At 40.1% G+C, this 18,780-nt stretch overlaps 1 protein-coding gene across 3 annotated transcripts in view; it reads left to right on the top strand.

Moving 5' to 3' along the window:
* TBC1D8 (TBC1 domain family member 8) overlaps positions 1–18,780 on the top strand; it is a 187,785-nt gene that overhangs the window by 85,769 nt on the left and 83,236 nt on the right. For 2 of the 3 annotated variants that reach the window (XM_037057270.1, XM_037057269.1), the window contains exon 2: positions 4,078–4,188. The exons of the other annotated variant lie outside the window; for it this stretch is intronic. In XM_037057270.1, coding sequence (XP_036913165.1) covers positions 4,078–4,188 — 111 coding nt within the window. The remainder of the gene's footprint in view (positions 1–4,077; positions 4,189–18,780) is intronic. 3 annotated transcript variants of the gene reach the window in all.

Here is an 18,780-nt window from a genome sequence, read left to right as displayed (position 1 = left end):
GACTTGTGAGATTCAGTGGTGCAGTCTCCTTTATCTCCTGAGCTGGTCTTGGGCTGTTGTTTATGTTGGCTCTCTGTATGTCTTTGGGATTTGATTGTTGTTGGGTCTGTCTTTGGTGGGTCCTTCCCTCCACCTTGTTAGGGGAGTTAACTGAGGGTCATTACATCCACCATGTCTTGTATGCTTTTGTGCAGGTGTGGACATGTTGTGTTGAAGCTGATTCTTCTGTGTGTACGAGGTTTTGAGTCTTGTGTCTTGCTCTTATTCAGTTGTTTTATCTGGGTAATTTCTCCACCATTTAATTGTATTTGCAGGTCAGTGCTGGGTTGCTGTTAGTGTGGCTTCCACTCCCTCCTTCACCTTCTTTCATTATTATCTGTTGGTGGTTCCTTTGTTGGTGGGTTTGTTCTACCAGCGGTATACTGGTGTTCACATCTCCCACCTACTCATGCTTAATGATCACAATAACAACTGTCAAAAAAAGTTCAGGTGAGTAAATTTGAAGATGTAATTGGCTTATGAAGCAATTCATTAGGCTTGCATCCCTTGAAAGAATCAGGCAGCATCCCTTCTGGCAAGGAGGGATCTTTGATTTCCTTTATCAAGAAATTGATAGAAGTTTTTTGTGTCTAGATCCTACACATCTTGTTTTTTGAATTCCACCTATTAAAATCTTATTTCTTATTATCAGTGGTGTCAATTTTTTTTCAAGTCCCAATTACTCATTGCTGGTATGTATGAAAGTAATTGTTGGGTTAATCTTGTGTACTCCAACCTTTTTATACTTATTATTAGTTCTGTAAATTTTTCTTGTTGGTGGTGAGTCTTTTGGATTTTTCCACGAAAACAAGCATGTCATCTGTGAACCAACCCAGTTTTTTTTCTTTCTTTCCTTTGGTGTACCTTTTATTTCCTCCTCTTTTTAAATAATTTTTAAATTTATTTTTAGAGAGAGGGGAAGGAAAGGAAAGGAAAGGAAAGGAGAAAGAGTGGGAGAGAGAAACGTCAATTGGTTGCATCTGAAATGGGCCCTGGGACTGAACCCAAAATCTAGGTGTGAGTCATGACTTAGAATTAAACTGGTGACCTTTCACTTTGTAGGATGATGCCCAACCAACTGAGCCACACAGGGTAGGGCTCCTCCTCTTGCCTTATTGCATTAGCTACCACTTCCATATGATGTTGAATACTTATCTCTGTTCCTCATCTTAGCATGAAAGTGTCCAGTTTGTCATCATTAAATATCATCTTATCTGTAGAGTTTTTGTAGATATGCCTTTTGAAGCTAAAGAAGTTCTTCATTCCTAGTCCGGGTAAAGTTTTTTAAAATTATGTATGGGTGTTAGATTTTATCAAATGCTTTTTCTGCATGAATTGATATGATTATGTGCTTTTCTTCTTTAGCTTATTGATGTGGTATATGTAATACACCTTGATTGATTTTGAAATGTTGAACCAGCCTTGCATACCTAGAGTTAGTCCCATTGGTTCATGGTATATAATTCTCTTTGTATATTATTGGATTAAATTTGCTAATATTTTATTGAGGATTTTTTTTTTGGAATTTTCACCTGATGCCATGTTCATCAATCTTTGAGAGAGGAGGAGAAAGAGGGAGGGAGTGAGGGGGGTGAGGTAAGGGGGAGGGGGTGGAGAGAGAGAGAGAGACAGTGATGTAAGAGGGAAACATCGATTAGTTGCCTCCTGTACACGTCCCAACCAGGGGTTGAACCTGCAACTTTTGTATGTACCCTTGACCAATAACTGAACCTGCACCGTTTTGATGTACAGGATGATGCTTCAACCAGCTAAGCCACCCAGCCAGAGCTGTTGAGGATTTTTACACAGGAGATATTAGTTTGTAGTTTTCCTTGATTATAATATCTTTATCTGGTTTGGTATTAGGATAATGCTGGTCTTATAAAATGAGGTAGGAAGTGTTCTGTCTGCTTTTCTTTGTTTGATTTTTGGAAGAGATTGTGGAGATTATTTTCAAGTGTTCCTTAACATTTGGTAGAACTCACTATTGAAACCCTCTATACCTGGTGTTTTCTCTTTTTTATTTTTTGGCAAGTAATTAATTGGTTCAATTTTTAAAATAGGTATAGGCTTATTCAAAAGGTTTATTTCTCCTTGTATGAGTTTTGGTAATTTGTGTCTTTCAAGGATTTGGTCCATTTCATGTAAGTTATTAAATTTGTGGCATAGAGTTGTTGATAGTATTTCTCTTTTTTCTAACTTGCTGATTTTGGAGGAAAAGAAACATCAATTTATTGTTCCACTTGTTTATGTATTCATTGGTTCTTTTATGTGCTTTGACTGGGGATCAAACCTACACAGCCTCGGCTTTATGGGGACAATGCTTAAACCAACTGAGCTACTCAGCCTGGGCCATTCATAGTATTTCTTTATTATTGTCTTACTATCAGTAGTGATGACCCCCTTCCTTAATTTCTGATATTAGCATTTGGTGCTCCTCTCCAATTTTTTACATTAGTGTAATTAGAGGTTTATCAATTTAATTGATCTTTTCAAAGAAACAACTTTTGATTAATTTTTCATTATATTTTTATTAATTTTTCTTTATACTTTTGTTTTCAATTTTGTTGATTCTTTTCAATTTGTATGATTTTCTTTCTTTCTTTCTTTAGGATTAAATTACCCTTTTTTGTATAATTTCCTATAGAAGAAACTTATATTACTGATTTTTAGTTCCTTCTTTATTCATCTGTTGCTATAGAATTTCCCTCTAAGCACTGCTTTTGTTCAGTCACATATATTTTTCTAAGTTGCATTTTCATTTTTATTAAATTCAGATATTTGAAAGCTCTTCTTGAGACTTCTTTGACCCAGGTGTTATTTGGAAGTGTGATCAATCTCTATATATTTGGGGATTTTCCAGTGACCTTTCTGCTATTGATTTCCAGCTTAACTCCATGAGAACATACTCGATGCTCAAATTGTCTCATATTTGGCCAGTGGAAGCTCCTTCAAGTTGCCTTCTGTGTCCTTTGGACATGCCTCCTTTATTCTTTATATTTTCTGGTACAATAAAGTAATCCAAGTTCATCTTGTACTTTTCCTGCTCCAGACCTTGACCATTTTTCTGAGGAGCACTGGTTCCTCTAGTAAGGCATGGTACTTATTTATTTTTAAATTTTATTTATTTATTTTTAGAGAGGGGGAAGAGAAGGAGGAAGAGAGGGAGAAACATATCGATGTGTGAGAGAAAAATTGATCGGTTGCTTCTTGCACTCTTCTAATAGGTAATCTGGGCCATAACCTAGGCATGTGCCCTGACTGGAATCGAACCTGTAACCTTTCGGTTTCCAGCATGAAGCCCAAACCACTGAGCCACACCAGTCAGGACATGAGGAATGGTATTTAAAAGCCAAAATCTGGGAGCAAGTTGTGCTCACTGCTAAAAGGATGCTTGCTTGGAGAATCTCTCAGTGACAGAGCTAGGGACTCTATGTCTATTATGTATATATGTATGCATACATGTGCTTACATATTTATACACAGACATATTCATTGACATGTTGTCTGTTTTTCTTTTTATACAAATCTACTGTATAAAAATGAGTTAACCTCCAGTTGGGTCCAGTATGTCCAACTGCTATCTTAATGCCACGATGTTCCTTCTAGTTTCTTTCCATATTTGCAACTCACTTCTTTTTTCAACAAGAAACCTGACTGCTGTTATTCTTAACATATTCACTTATCTGATTAATCCTTCTGTTGCTACCACTGTTCCCTCGCTGGCGGGTGCCTTCCTTATGTTATTTAGGCTCCAACTGCCCATACACCTCATGCCCTACAAAAATCTTGATCTGTCCCTTTTAATGACTTTAAAAGGAGGAAAGGGTGCATGGGTTTGTGTAACAATTATACCTTAGGCTGCTTAGTTTTTGCCTTTTTACTGGTTTGCTTCTGAATTATAGATGATTGAGGGGTTTTAAAAGCCATCTGCTGGATAAAGGGGCTACTACTTTAATATGAAATCTGAGCAGGTTAGCTGCTTGGCAGAGTTAGTCCCTGTACTTAGAGGTGCCCTTTCTTTTCTTTCTTTTGAAGGTCGCCTGATAGGTGCTCTGGACGCAGTGCTGGATTCCAGTGCACGGGTGGCTCCATTTCGAATTCTGCTTCAAGTTCCTGGGTCCCAGGTTTATTCTCCTATAGCATGTGGTGAGTTCCTGAGTGGATCAGATGTGTACTAGGCCATAGCCATGGGTGAGTTTTGTTCCAGTTGGAATCTTCAAACCTTAAGATCTGAGCATGCATGCTAGTGGAGCTTGAAGGTAACTCCTTCTAGAGCCTCATCTGCTCTTTTGAACTCTTTTTTTAAAGAAAAACCATCAAAAGTACATAAATGCATAAAGCTTGGACAATTTACCTGGGGCATGCCAGGCTTTTGAGTGATATGTTGTTCCAGGCTGCTGTATATTGTTGACTATGAATTGAGCCATTTGCTTCTTAATCTTGTGTGTAACATAAATGTGATCCTAGGTGCATACATCTATTGTGATGGGGGAAATATCTGTGTCTGACATGGGCAGCCTACACTCCCTTGTTCCACATGTGTACTGAATTATTGGCTGCTGGGCACTATGGTAATTTAGGTATCACCTTCTCATCCTATCCATCTGGCGTCACTCACTCCTGTAGGCATCCACCAGTTCTCCCCCTCACCACTCAAATGCCTCAGAAGCCAGGAATCCTCATCAGAGAAGCCCCTTTTATTAAAAACCAAAATAAAGAAATATCCTTTTAATTACACAAATAGTAAGTGTTCACTTTCCAGAAATTAAAAAATAGGTCAGATAAAAGGAAAAACAAATCATCTATAACCCTTTATCCATTGCGAATCACTCTTCTGTATATATCTCTGCATATAAACAGTTTCTTTGGTTTTGCTTTTTCTTTTAACGTACTGCTAGCTACTGTAGACTTGCATTATCACCTCACATTCTTTTATAATGTTGGATTCTTTTTTCAGGGAGAAACATAGAAAAGTGAAAAGAGGAATATTATCATCTACATACACCATCTAGTACTAACTGCTGTTAACATCTCAGCATGTTTCTTTTTGAGTTCTTTTTGTTTTGTTTTTTAAATCAAGACAAACCAGTTTATATTTGCATAAAATGATAAAAATGGTGCATGTTCACTATAAAGACAACAATTAACATTGAAAGGCACAAAGCAGAAATGATCCCTGGTTCCTAGCTATTCCAGGTGACCTCCGGTCACACTGGGCTCACATCCTTTCCGACAGTTTTATAATGCATTTAGACAGTACAAGGATAGCTATGGAGAAGGATAGAAGTGCCTTTATAAAAATGCAGCTTGTCTGAGAGTGCTATTTTCTCATAAAAGTATTAAGGTTTTACTTGATTTCAATAAAAGCAGGTGAAGCTAAAGAAATATTAACTTCAGATAAAGGTTTAACACGAGATAATTTATTTTCTAAACAGTTCATTTAAGGGGAGGTTTTTGAAAGCATTACAAGGTTAGAATTGTGGCTTTTTAGAAGAATGTTTAGTGTTGGCAGCGTTCGCTGACTCCCTATTCCAAAGGACAAGAAAGCCAGGCTTCTTCTTCCCCCTGCTTCTCTGATTTCTTATTTTGAAAAGTTCCATTGTTAATTTTGTGTTGTAATTTCATTCTGTTCTGAACCAGACTTTCCATCATTGTTTGACTCAGTTTTCTATTTAAATTAGATTAATGCTTTCACTCAGGTATGTTTTATATAGGCTCATCTCTTCATTGGCTAGATTCATGTTGTCTTCCTCCAATAATAATAATTCATATTTGCAAATATTTGTCCTTTGATTTTGAACTTGGATGACACCTTGGCTAGCTGTGATGGTCTCTGGCCATGTATAAGAGCTTGTTGGCTGTGGCTCTGCTGTCTTTCAGTGTTTAATATGGCAGTAGAAAAACCTCAGGTTGATCTGATTTTATTCCCCCCTTTTGGGTTATGTGCTTATTATTGAAGTTTAGTAACATGATTACAATTTGTTACTTCCTTGAGCACATTGTGTTAAATTTTTCTGGAACTCGATGTGCTTCTTCAATGTGCATATTTATTTATTTATTTCAGGAATTTTTCTTATATGATTCTGTATATGTATTATATTTTAAGTGCATATTCTGTTTATTGGATTCTCCACATCAAGAGTACTGTATGCTGTGATCTCACCTATGAGTAGAACCTAATCAACAAAACAAACAAGGAAGCAAAATATAACCAGAGACACTGAAATTAAGAACAAACTGACAGTAACCAAAGGGGATTTGAGAGGGGATAATGGGAAGAAAAGGGGGAAGAGTTTTCAGGAACATGTATAAAGGACACATGAACAAAACCAAAGCGGGGGGTAGGATCAGGGATGGGCAGGGAGATGGCTGGGGTCGGGGGGAGTGGTAGGGGGAAAATGGAGACAACTATACATGAACAACAATAAAAAAGTTAAATAAATAAAATCTTTTTTCCCCAATTTTTTAATTTAATTATTTTTCAAGTACAGTTTCTATCTATTACTCTCATCCCATCCCACCCCCGTGCTTCAGACCTCCCTCCCATTTCCACCCTTCTCAGTTGTTGTCCATGTATCCTTTATATATGTTCCTCTAAATCCCTCCCCTATTTCCCCTGAAATTCCCTCCCGTCTCCCCTCTGGTTACTGTCAGCCTGTTCTCTATTTCCGTGTCTTTGGTTATATTTTGCTTGCTTGTTTGTTTTGTTGTTTAGCTTCCTCTTAAAGGTGCGATCATATGGTATTTGTCCTTCAACACCTGGCTTATTTCACTCAGCATAATGCTTTCCAGTTCCATCCATGATGTTGCAAAAGGTAGGAGCTCCTTCTTTCTTTCTGCAGAATACAATTCCATTGTGTATATGTACCATAGTTTTTTGATCCATTCATTTACTGACAGGCACCTAGGTTGACTCCAACTCTTGGCTATTGTAAATTGTGCTGCTATGAACATTGGGGTGCATAGGTTCTTTGGGATTGGTGTTTTAGGGTTCTTAGGATACAATCCTAGCAGTGGAATTGCTGGGTCAAAAGACAAGTCCAATTTTAGTTTTCTGAGAAAATTCCATACTGTTTTCCATAATGGTTGTACCAGTCTGCAATCCCACCAACAGTGGAACAAAGTCCCCTTTTCCCCATACCCTCTTCAACATTTGTTGTTTATTGCTTTGTTTATTATAGCCATTCCCACGGGTGTAAAGTGGTATCTCATTGTGGTTTTAATTTGCATCTCTCTGATAGCTAGCGATGTTGAGCATCTCTTCCTGTGTCTCTGGATCCTCTAATGTCCTCCTTGAAGAAGTGTCTGTTCAAGTCCTTTCCGCAATTTTTAATTAGGTTAGTTGTTTTCTTAGAGTGAAGTCTTGTGAGTTCTTTATATATTTTGGAGATTAAACCTTTGTCTGAGGTATCATTGGCAAATATGTTTTCCCATACAGTTGGTTGTCTTTTTATTTTAATGCTGTTTTCTTTAGCTGCGAAGAAGCTTTTTATTTTGAGGAGATCCCATTTGTTTATTCTTTCCTTTATATTCCTTGCTCTAGGGAACATATCAGTAAAAATGTTGCTGCGTGAAATATCTGAGATTTTCCTGCCTATGTTCTCCTCTAGGACTTTAATGGTGTCACGTCTTATATTTAATTCTTTTATCCACCTTGAGTTTATTTTGGTGTATGGTGTAAGTTGGTGCTCAAGTTTCATTGTTTTCCATGTAGCTGTCCAGTTCTCTCCCAACACCATTTGTTGAAGAGGCTATCATTACCCCATTTTATGTTACTACCCCCTTTGTCAAATATTACTTGACTGTAGAGAGCTGGGTTTCTTTCTGGGTTCTCTATTCTATTCCATTGGTCTATGTGCCTGTTTTTATGCCAGTACCATGCTGTTTTGATAACAGCGGCCTTGTAATACAGTTTGATATCAGGTATTGTGATCCCTCCTACTTTGTTCTTCTTTCTCAAAATTTCAGCTCCTATTCAGGGTCCTTTATGGATCCATATAAATTTTTGAAGTGTTTGTTCTATGTCTGTGAAATATGCCATTGGCAATTTAATAGGTATTGCATTAAATCTGTAAATTGCTTTGGGTAGTATGGACATTTTGATGATGTTAATTCTTCCAATCCATGAACACAGTATATGTTTCCATTTGTTTGTGTCTTCCTTGATTTCTTTCTTCAATGTTGTGTAGTTTTCTGCATACAGGTCTTTTACCTCCTTGGTTAGATTTATTCCCAGATATTTTATTTTATTTTTTTGCTATATCAAATGGGATTTTTTTCTTGATTTCTGCTTCTGCTGCTTCATTGTTGGTATACAAAAATGCCTTTGATTTCTGGATATTGACTTTGTATCCCGCTGTTTTGCCAAATTCATTTATTAGTTCCAGCAGTTTTTTGGTAGAGTCTATAGGATTTTCCACGTACACTGTCATGTCATCTGCAAACAATGACAATTTTGTTTCCTCCTTTCCAATTTGGATGCCTTTTATTTCCTTTTCTTGCCTAATCGCTGAGGCTAAAACTTCCAATGCTATATTAAATAGAAGTGGTGAAAGTGGACAACCTTGTCTTGTTCCTGATCTTAGTGGAAAAGCTTTTAGTTTTTGCCCATTGAGTATGATGTTGGCTGTAGGTCTTTCATATATGGCCTTTATTATATTGAGGAATGCTCCCTCTATTCCCACTTTGCTGAGTACCTTTATCATAAATGGGTGTTGTACCTTATCAAAAGCTTTTTCCACATCTATTGATATTGATATGACTATGTGGTTTTTGTCTTTGCTTTTGTTTATGTGGTGTATTACCTTTACTGATTTGCACATATTGAACCATCCTTGCATCCCTGGGATGAATCCCACTTGGTTGTGGTGTATGATCTTTTTGATGTATTGTTGGATGCGATTTGCCAATATTTTGTTGAGGATTTTAGCATCTATGTTCATCAGCGATATTGGCCCGAAGTTTTCTTTCTTTGTTGTGTCTCTATCTGGTTTTGGAATTAGGATGATGCTGGCTTCATAAAAAGAGTTTGGGAGTTTTCCATCATTTTGGATTTTTTGGAATAGTCTGTGAAGAATAGGGGTTAGCTCTTCCTTAAAAGCTTTGTAGAATTCTCCTGTGAAACCATCTGGTCTGGGGCTTTTGTGTGATGGGAGTTTTTTGATTGCTGCTTCAATTTCATTTGCTATTATTGGTCTGTTCAGGCTTTCTACATCTTCTTCATTGAGTTTTGGAAGATTATATTTTTCTCAAAATTTGTCCATTTCACCTAGGTTTTCGAATTTATTTGCATACAGTTCTTCATAGTAATTCCTTACAATCCCTTCTATTTCTGTGATATCAGTTGTAATCTCTTCTCTTTCATTTCTGATTGTGTTTATTTGGGTCCTCTCTCTTCTTTTCTTAATGAGCCTACTTAAAGGCTTGTCTATTTTGTTTATCTTTTCAAAAATCCAACTCTCGAATTCATTGATCCTTAGAATTGTGCTTTTAGTCTCTATGCCATTTAATTCTGCTCTGATCTTGGTTATTTCCTTCCTTGTACTTGCTCTGGGCTGTCTTTGTTGTTGTTCTTCGAGTTCTTGCAAGCGTCGGGTTAGGTTGTTTGTTTGAAATGTTTCTGTCTTTTTAAGGTAAGCCTGTATTGCTATGAACGTCCCTCTCAGGACTGCCTTGGCCACGTCCCTTAAGTTTTCGGTTGTTGTGAGTTCCTTTTCATTTGTTTCCAGAAACTTTTTGATTTCTTCCCTAATTTCTTTCTTGACCCATTTGTTGTTTAATAGCATACCATTCAGTCTCCATGATTTTGGGTGTTTTAGGTTTTTTTCCTCTGGGGTTGATTTCTAATTTCTGTCCCTGTGGTCAGACAAAATGCTTGGCATGATTTCAATTTTCTTGAATTTGTTGAGGCTCGTTTTGTGCTCTATTATGTGATCTATCTTTGAAAATGTTCCATGTGCATTTGAAAAGAATGTGTATTTAGCTTCTTTGGGATGAAGGGCTCTATATATATCAGTCAAGTCCATTTCATCTAGCGTGTTGTTTAGTGCAGCTATATCTTTGTTGATAGTTTGTTTGGAAGATCTGTCCATTTTTGACAGTGGGGTGTTAAAATCCCCTACCATAATTGTGTTGCTTTCAATATCTTTCTTGAAGTCTTCTAGGATTTTTCTTATATATTTGGGTGCTCCTATGTTGGGTGCATATATATTTACGATGTTAATGTCTTCTTGGTGGATTCTTCCCTTGAGTTTTATGATGTGACCTTCTGGGTCTCTCTTTATGGCCCTTTTTTTGAAGTCTATTTTTTTATGATATTAGAATTGCTACCCCGGCTTTTTTTTCTTTTTCGTTTGCTTGGAAATTTTGTTTCCCGCCTTTCACTTTTGTTCTGTGATGGTCTTTTGTCCTGAGGTGGATCTCCTGTAGGCAGCATAAATGTGGGTCATGCTTTCTTATCCATTCAGCTATTCTATGTCTTTTGATTGGAGCATTTAATCCATTTACATTTAAGGTTATTATTGATAGGTACTTATTCATTGCCATTTTTGTACCAGAGTTCCTCTCTGTCTCTCTCTTTTCCTTCCTTTCCTTAAAGCAGTCCTTTTAGTATTTCTTATGGAGCTGGTTTGTTGGAGCCATATTCTTTTAGACTTCTTTTGTCTTGGAAGCTCTTTATTTGGCCTTCTATGTTGATTGAGAGCCTTGCTGGGTAAAGTACCCTTGGTTGCAGGCCTCTGGTTCTCATTACTTGATATATTTCTTGCCATTCTCTTCTTGCTTGGAGTGTTTCCATTGAGAAGTCAGTAGCTAACCTTATTGGGGCTTCCTTGTATGTTACTTCCTTTTTCTCCCTTGCTGCCTTTACGATTCTCCCTTTGTCTTGTAATTTTTCCATTTTAATGACGATGTGTCTTGAAGTCGTCCTCTTTGGGTTCCTCTTGAATGGGGCTCTCTGTGATTCCCGGATTCGTGTAACTTTTTCTCTCATCAAATTAGGAAAATTTTCCATCATTACTCTTTCTAATAGGTTTTCTATCCCTTGTTCTTCTTCTTCTCCTTCTGGTATTCTTATTATTCGGGTATTATTACGTTCCATAATGTCTTGCATTTCTCTTAGTCCCTCTTCATTCTTTTTGAGCCTCTTTTCCCTTCCTTGCTCTTTGTGGGAGATTCTTTCTACTGTGGTCTCCAACTCGCTGATCCCATTTGCCTCATCGATCCTGCTTTTCATTTCTTCTACTGAGTTCTTCAGTTCCGAAATTGTATTCTGCATTTCCTCTTGGCCTTTGCTGATAGTTTCTATTTCCTGTTTCATGTTGATAAAGTTTGCGGAGAGCTCATTGTAGCTCCCCTCTAGTTTCTTGTAGCTCCCCTCTAGTTTCTGGTAGCTCATTGTGAGCTCTTTGAATTTCCTGATAACTAGTGGTTTGAATCCAATATCTGATAGCGGACTTGCCTCTCTTTCATCTGACATTATTTCTGAGACTTCCACCTTTTCTTTCATTTGGGCATTGTTTCTTTGTCTTTCCATTACTTATGAGAGTCTTTTTGTTAGCTTCAGCTTCTTAAATTGATCTGTTCTGACTCCCTAGGTTTATGGTGTGAACTTCTGTGGTAGAATAACAGTGAAATTCAGTGGTGCAGTCTCCTGCAGGTATCTTGATGTTCTCTGCTTCCACCTACTCCTTTCTTTGTGTGTGTGTGATCAGTTGGAGGTGGATGCACAATGGTTTATGGCAGCAGGAGAGTACTTTATAATATTTGCAGTCACAGCCAGTATAGAAGAGATAGAAGATCTTTAGGGCATATATAGTGTTAGCTGTAATCTTCAACCCAATTTGCCACTTTTAAGAAACGATAGACCAAAGATAAGTCTCTTGTTGCGGAGGGAAGGCTTGTGAGTTGTATATGGAAAGCAATGAGGTTGCGGGTGGTCAGATTTTGAGGTAAGGTGAGGGTAAGGAATAGTAAATAGACGTAGCATGTGAGCAAGTAGAGTTGATCACTACAGTAATAGAATTCAGGAACCTGTAAAGTGGGCTAAGACCCGAGAGATGTGTTGTGAAGTATTTACAGTGGTATAGAAAGCAACAAACAAACACACAAAAAATGGGCAAGAGAAGTGAGGAAAAAGCAATAAGTTTGGGATGAAAGGAAGAAGGACTAAAACAGGAAAAAAGAAAGAAGAGGAACAGAGTACTGTAAGATACAACAACAATAAAATTAAAAAAATACGATTACTGAAAAAAGTTTTTTAAAAAAAGTTAAAACAACAACAACAACAAAAACAAAAAAAAATCCTCCTTCCTTGTTGGTTTCAAACTGTCCAATCCGATTTTTCCGGTTTCAGCAGGACCCCTCTTTGGGCTGGGTTGTAGGCCCAGGCACACAGCCGCTCAAAAGCCAGGCTACCAGACTGGGGTGTGGGCATCCGCCCACCTGACAGGTTGCCTGGGTCCCACACAGATCTGGTATTGATCCTTCCCAGTCCTGTGGCTGGGTGAGAAGCAAGTCAAGCTGCCTTCACAGGAGAACACCTCAGTCCACTTTCCAGTAAAAACTTCTCCAGAAAGCGTGCCTCTCAGCCCAGCCCAATCCCTAAACTGACTGGTTAGGACAATGTTCCTCTCAAATTTCTTGGGCTGGCAGGCTGGTGGGCTGGTGACCACAGAGATCACAACTGAACATGGCCCCCTGTCCTTGCCACCCTCCCTGCACACCTAGGCAGACAGGTCTCTGCCACCCAGCCCCGTCTAGATGGTGAGGGAGGGAGCCAGCTCTTCCAAGGACCCCGCAGCTGGCCCAATGCTCCACTGGGTGCTGGGCTCCCTATGAGTCCTCCGTGGCACTGGCCACAGACAGAAGCCTCTACACCCCTAACGCAGCGGCAGCAGCGGCTCCGAGGTGTTTTGGGCTGGCCAAGGGCAGCCAGTCCTGCCACTGCCACTTTTGTCTTTACTCACAGGTGCTGGGCTCCAGATGAGTCCCCTGTGACAGACACCCTGATGCTGGCTGTAGACAGAAGCCTCTGGGCCCTGGAAGCTGCAGCAGCAGCAACTTCGAGGTCTTTACATGCCGGCCAATGGCTGCTGGTCTTGCCGCTGCTGCTTTTGACTTTACTCTGGGGTGCCTGGCTCCCGAGGGCAGCCGGCCCTGCCGCTGCTGCTTTTGTCTTTATTCACAGGTGCCAGAGCCCCGATGAGTCCTCTGTGGCAGACGCCCCTGTCACTGGGTGCAGGCGGAAGCCTCTGGGCCCCGACTGCTGCGGCAGCCCCGGCTCCGAGGTCTTTGCGCACCTGGCCAATGGCTGCCGCCGGCCTGGCCACCTCCGTCCTTACTCGCGTCCCTGAGACCCCAACGACCTGTAGCTTTCTGGTTCGTCACTATCTCTGGTCTCTTATTTTCATAAATGCTGGGGAATTGTTGGTTGGGGAATTGATTGCCCTGTTCTTCAGTAAATCTGCCAGGATTTTCTCCCAGGGCTACGAGAACTGGAGTCGCTCTGTCCTACTACACCGCCATTTTCCTCTCTCTAAAATCTTTAAAAATACTTTATGTTGGATAGATTTGGGATGCTTTTCATTTCTTGCTGATTTTCTTTATCTGTCTTTTTCAGTTGCACTCTCCATGCTGTTCATAACTCTTTCCCCTGACTCAATAATTCAGTTTTTAGATGTGTGTTCCACACTTTGCTGCTTTAAACTTATTATTAATTTTGTTGTCATGTTGTCTCGATCATTGATTCATTTCCTTAGGTCTTTAATCTCCCTTCTCATCTCTGTTATTTCACCATCTCACCTCTTAGCTCATTTTATTCATGTTCTTATATTGTTTGAGGACATGAAGCATTTGTGAGAATTTCTTGTGCTTGCTTGAGTGTTCCTTTTTCTTCTAGGACAGAATCTCTTGAATACCTTGTTCTCACTTGTTCTTCTGTTGCTGTTCAGTGTTTTCCTTGGAGCACTGTGTGTTTCTCCTCATGCTGGTCATGTTTGAATATTGTTACCCCAGAACCAACCCTATGTTATTTGCACTAACATAGTGAGTGTGACTTTTTAACTTTTTGGGGGGGACATAAAAGAGGACTGGTGTATTGTTGGGCTGGACATGGGATATTGATGGGGCAAGACCCTGTTTCTTTTTCCCATTTCTCCCCATTTCTCCCCTCTCACTCTGCCCAGGCAAAAGAGTTGGTCTTGCTCTGAACTTGAGGCTTTTATTGGGGATACTTGGATTTTTGTCTCCTCACTTGTTTGGCTTCTGGTGAGTCTGCAATGTGGAGACTCTTCTTAGTTCCTGAGTTGTTGTAGCCTAGGACATGGACAGTACCCACTCTGGGCTCCTGGAGCACCTTAAAACCACAGTGATACAATGTAGTTATCAATGACTACATAGTATCCACCCTTATATCTATAGCCTAATTTACTCAACGAGTCCTTTATTAGCTACTTAATTGTTTATTTGTGGGGGCAACTTTCCTTGCAAGTCTCCCCAGCTGCCATGGATGAGAGTAAACATGACAGAGACATGATGTGATCTGCTTGGGGAGGAGAGGTGGCCATTTTCCTAGAGGAAAAAGGCTGTGAGCAGTGGCCAGTTTCTCAGGGGAAAAAGGCGTTGAGCCCCCTGCTCCAGGGTTTTTTATTGGGTTGTAATACACAGGAATACAGGGCAGCAAGGATCAAAGAGTAGATAACATTTCAAAGAAATCTGAGGGCTTAGTCTGAGTCAGAGTCTGTCAGGAAGGGGGTTTTAGGGTTTCCTGCTCCAACCCTTAACATATGAATGAAAGCACTCTTAGCAGAGCAGATTTCACAGGTTTATCAAGAAGTCTTTGTGATGCCAGATTTTTCCCCAGGACACCCTCTAGCAAGGCAAGGAGCTGCACCCCTCCCCATCAGGTATTCAGGTTTAAGAGGATTAGAGCCAGGAAGTGCTTCTCCAGGAGAACATGGGGACTCAGGCTTTGTCAAAGCCAGCAGGGAGGGCAAGCATCCATTGCCCTTTGTTGCAGCTCCACCCCCCCACTGAGTCCTTCCATGAAGGCCTCCCGAGTGATCGAGTCTGGCTTAGGTTGTCCCCCACTGTGAGGGGTCTTACCCGTCATTGACTTCCAACCAAGCTTTGGGGGCAGGGAGAGGAAACTGAGGCAGCATTTGCTACCAGAGACAGGCTTTGTCTCCTGCAGGTTGCATCCCAAAGGTCGTTGTCCCTTACCCTTAGCCACAAGGGGTAGAGATACATTTCATAGAACCAGGCAGAGTGGTCCACAACATTTCTTATATTTAAAGTATTTCAAAACCTTAAATGAGCATCCAAACACTTAAATATTCCAGGACACTTGTAGTCCCCAATGTCTGTATACTTGAAATGTTTGATGCCTGCCCCGTAGCACACATGTGTTTGGTGTCAGGATTATGTGAGGTGGATTAATGTGAGGTGGATTAATTAACTTTGGTTAATGTGAGGTGGATTCTCCTTCCCTCTGGCTTTCTAGGGTTGTGGGGAATACAGATAGCAGCCTGGAAATTGGCATGTACAGATGGAATAAGGATTAGGAAAACAAGCCATGGCAGGAACCTTAAAAAGCACATAATAAAGAATTTGCTTCATCATATGGAATATATTTAGAAATATATATATCTCCAAATTACCTGCCCTAAAGGTTGCAGCAATTTATACTACTCCCCATTGCAGGTCTGTAGAAAGAAGCTGTACTTTCTTCTGTCATCTGTCCCATGTAAGATCTCCTGAGTAAGCGATTATTCTTGTCAGTGCAGCTTTTTCTGGGGTAAGGAAGAGAGATTGGTGAGGGTATTTGTGTCCAGGGTATGTGGTATTGATTTAGGGACTTGGGTCTGTTTTGGGAGTTACTCGGGCTTCTGGCATTGTGTTATTGACTCACTATACTTAATATCTTATTGTCTTTAACTTTAGCACTGAGAAAGGATCCCAGCCCAGGGTTTCAAGTCTCAGATAAAGCAAAATGAGAATGGTAGGAAGGGCCTGGGTGGCTCAGGATGTGGGTGGCAACAGGAAGACTGGCCTGTGAGAATGATTTATGTTTTCATTAGATGTTGGCTATGTGCATGGCTATTGGGGGAGACACAGGAGAGCCTTGAGGAGAACTTTGTTTTTTTCTTTTCTGTTTCTTTTTAAGAAGAAGTAGAGGAGGTAGGTAGATAATTTTATGGGTGAACAATATTACTATTTGGCAACAGAGATCTGCGGATGACTGTGGTTAGAAGTAGATAAGAGATAAGTTACTGTTACGATTATGTTTTAACTCATGTGGACTAAAGACTCCCGGCTTTATAAGCATTGCTAGCTTGAGTGCTTACACATATTGTGAGAGTGGCTGTGAGTTACTGGGAAGGATGTGGACAGAATAGCATGCCCTGTCATTCTGGTCAGAGCCTAGATGTCCCCCTCAGAGAGATTTCCCTGACACCCTGCCAACTGCTTCCTCTGTTCTAGCACTCAAGTCTCTCCAGTATGTATCACTACTATCATTTCCTTTTTTTTGCTTGTTTCCCTACTGAAAATAAAAATTTTGTCAGTCATGTTTGTCACTGATGCTTTAGTGCTGAGGACAGAGCATGGCATTTTGTAAAGAGTAGAAGAATGGGTGAGTAGTGAGGTATAGAAAAAAAAGTTAAGAGGCTTGGTGGTCAAAATTCCTTTAAAAATTTATTGATTTTAGAGAAGGGGAAGGGAGGGGGGAGAGAGAGAGAGGAGGAGAGAGAAGGAGAAAGAGAAAGAGAGAGATTTGTTGGTTGATTTTTGTATGTGCCCTGACTGGGGATTGAACCTGAAACCTTGGTGTGTGGGGACAATGCTCTAACCAACTGAGCTACCCAGCCAGGGCCACCAGGTCTCCTTCCTGAATATAATGAGAGGAGGTGGCATGTGGAATCACAATGAAGTCTTGTTGGGTCCTTTCTGAAAAGTCAGGGCAGGGACATTCCAGAGCTGGGTGAGGGCCTTGGTCTGGTGCTTTGTAATGAGCCATCAGGACCATTGAGCAGTAGAAAAATTCACAAAACAGGATGTTGCTTTCTTTTTTTCTTTTCAAATATTTTTATTGTGGTAAAATATGCATAACATAAAACTTAACATTTTAACCATTTTTAAGTTTACAGCTCAGTGGCGTCAAACACATTCACATTGTGGTGCAACCATCACCACCTTCCATCCACAGAACATTTTTATCTTCCCAGGCTGAAACTCTGTGCTCGTCAAATGCTAACTCTCCATTCCTCCCTCCCTCTAGTTCCTGGAAATCACCATTCTACTTCCCCTATTTATGAATTTGACTACTTTAGGAACTCATGTAAGTGGAACCCTGTAGTATTTATCTTTTTGTGACTTGCTTATTTCACTTAACATAGTATCCTAAAGTTGTATAGCCTGTGTCAGAATTTCTTTCCTTTTTAAGGCTGAATAATATTCCATTGCATGTTGGCTTTGTTTTTGAAACAGATTTATATTGATTGAGAAAGCAAGGACATGGTGTATGGAACTAGGATGGTGAGTCCCAGGAGCCAGTTTCAGCATGGGCCAGGAGAGGAGGGAGGAACGAGGCAGACGTTAAAAGGCCAGGGCTTCAGCTTGTGGACGGGTTGGCTTTCGGCTTTGGACTGAATTGATGCCTAAGCTGTGAAGAATTCCTTGGGTCCCTCAAAGAACAAGGAGACTTTGTTGTCTTGTCTCTGGGTCACATGGTCTCAGTCTGTGCTTTGTCCTGCTGTTCAGAAGTCCAGGCTGTGAGATATTTATTATGCCCTGTTCTTATTGGTAGATAATTCTCAGTGTTATTGTTTTGTTATTGACACACACATTTTATTCTTTACCATGGTCCTGAACATTAGTTAGTTATTGTCTTCGCCTGATTTTTAGAAAGGAGAAAAGCCCAGGCAGGACTCTGGATTATCTGCCTAGGTCATTGCAGGAATTAAATTGATTATGTAATAATTTGTCCCTTTAATGTTGATATGTGGGGTGACTTATCTTTTTTGTTTACTAAAAGAGGACTTGATTGCCATGCTTAGAGGCAACCAAAATGGTATCCTAACAAGAACAGGGCCAAAATTACAGAGGCTTTATGAAAAACTCATCAAACCCTTGTGCAGATTACCTTTGAATAGCACTCATGTCTTTAGAGGTATGAGTTTGGATTCCAGAGCACTGAGTAGTTTTGTGATTCTCTTTATGGCAGCATAAGTCAAAGTAGTCCTGTTTCTAGCAAGGCCTGATCTATGGTCTTGAGTGAAATGAGGGAGAGAGGGAAAACAGAAAAAGACGCAGCCACATGGTAGCAGGTTGAGTGACACCACTGAGATTCCATCAGCAGGGGCAGAGAGTTTCAAGCATACCAGGGGGAGAGACCCACATGACCAGAGGCAGATCTGTATCTTGGCGAGGATATGTATGTAATTTGAAAAAAAAATGTAGTATTTTATTTTTATTTGTTTATCTTCATCTGAGGACATGCCTATTGATTTAAAGAGAGGGGCAGAAGGAGGTAAGGAAGGGGAGGGAGGGAGGAGAGAGACACAGAAAGAGAAAGACACATGGATCAGTTGCTTTTCACATGGGCTTCAACTGAGGACCAAACCTGCAACCCAGGTAGGTGTCCTGATCAGGAATCAAACCCACTCCAAGACAACACTCTAACCAACTGAGCCACACCAGTTAGGGCAAAACTTAGTTAATATTTCAGATTTAGAAAATGGA

The sequence above is a fragment of the Sturnira hondurensis genome, unplaced genomic scaffold, assembly GCF_014824575.4.
Source record: "Sturnira hondurensis isolate 20B ecotype Veracruz unplaced genomic scaffold, ASM1482457v3 Scaffold0009664, whole genome shotgun sequence".
Taxonomy (NCBI): domain Eukaryota; kingdom Metazoa; phylum Chordata; class Mammalia; order Chiroptera; family Phyllostomidae; genus Sturnira; species Sturnira hondurensis.
This window is presented reverse-complemented; position numbering and strand designations above follow the sequence as displayed.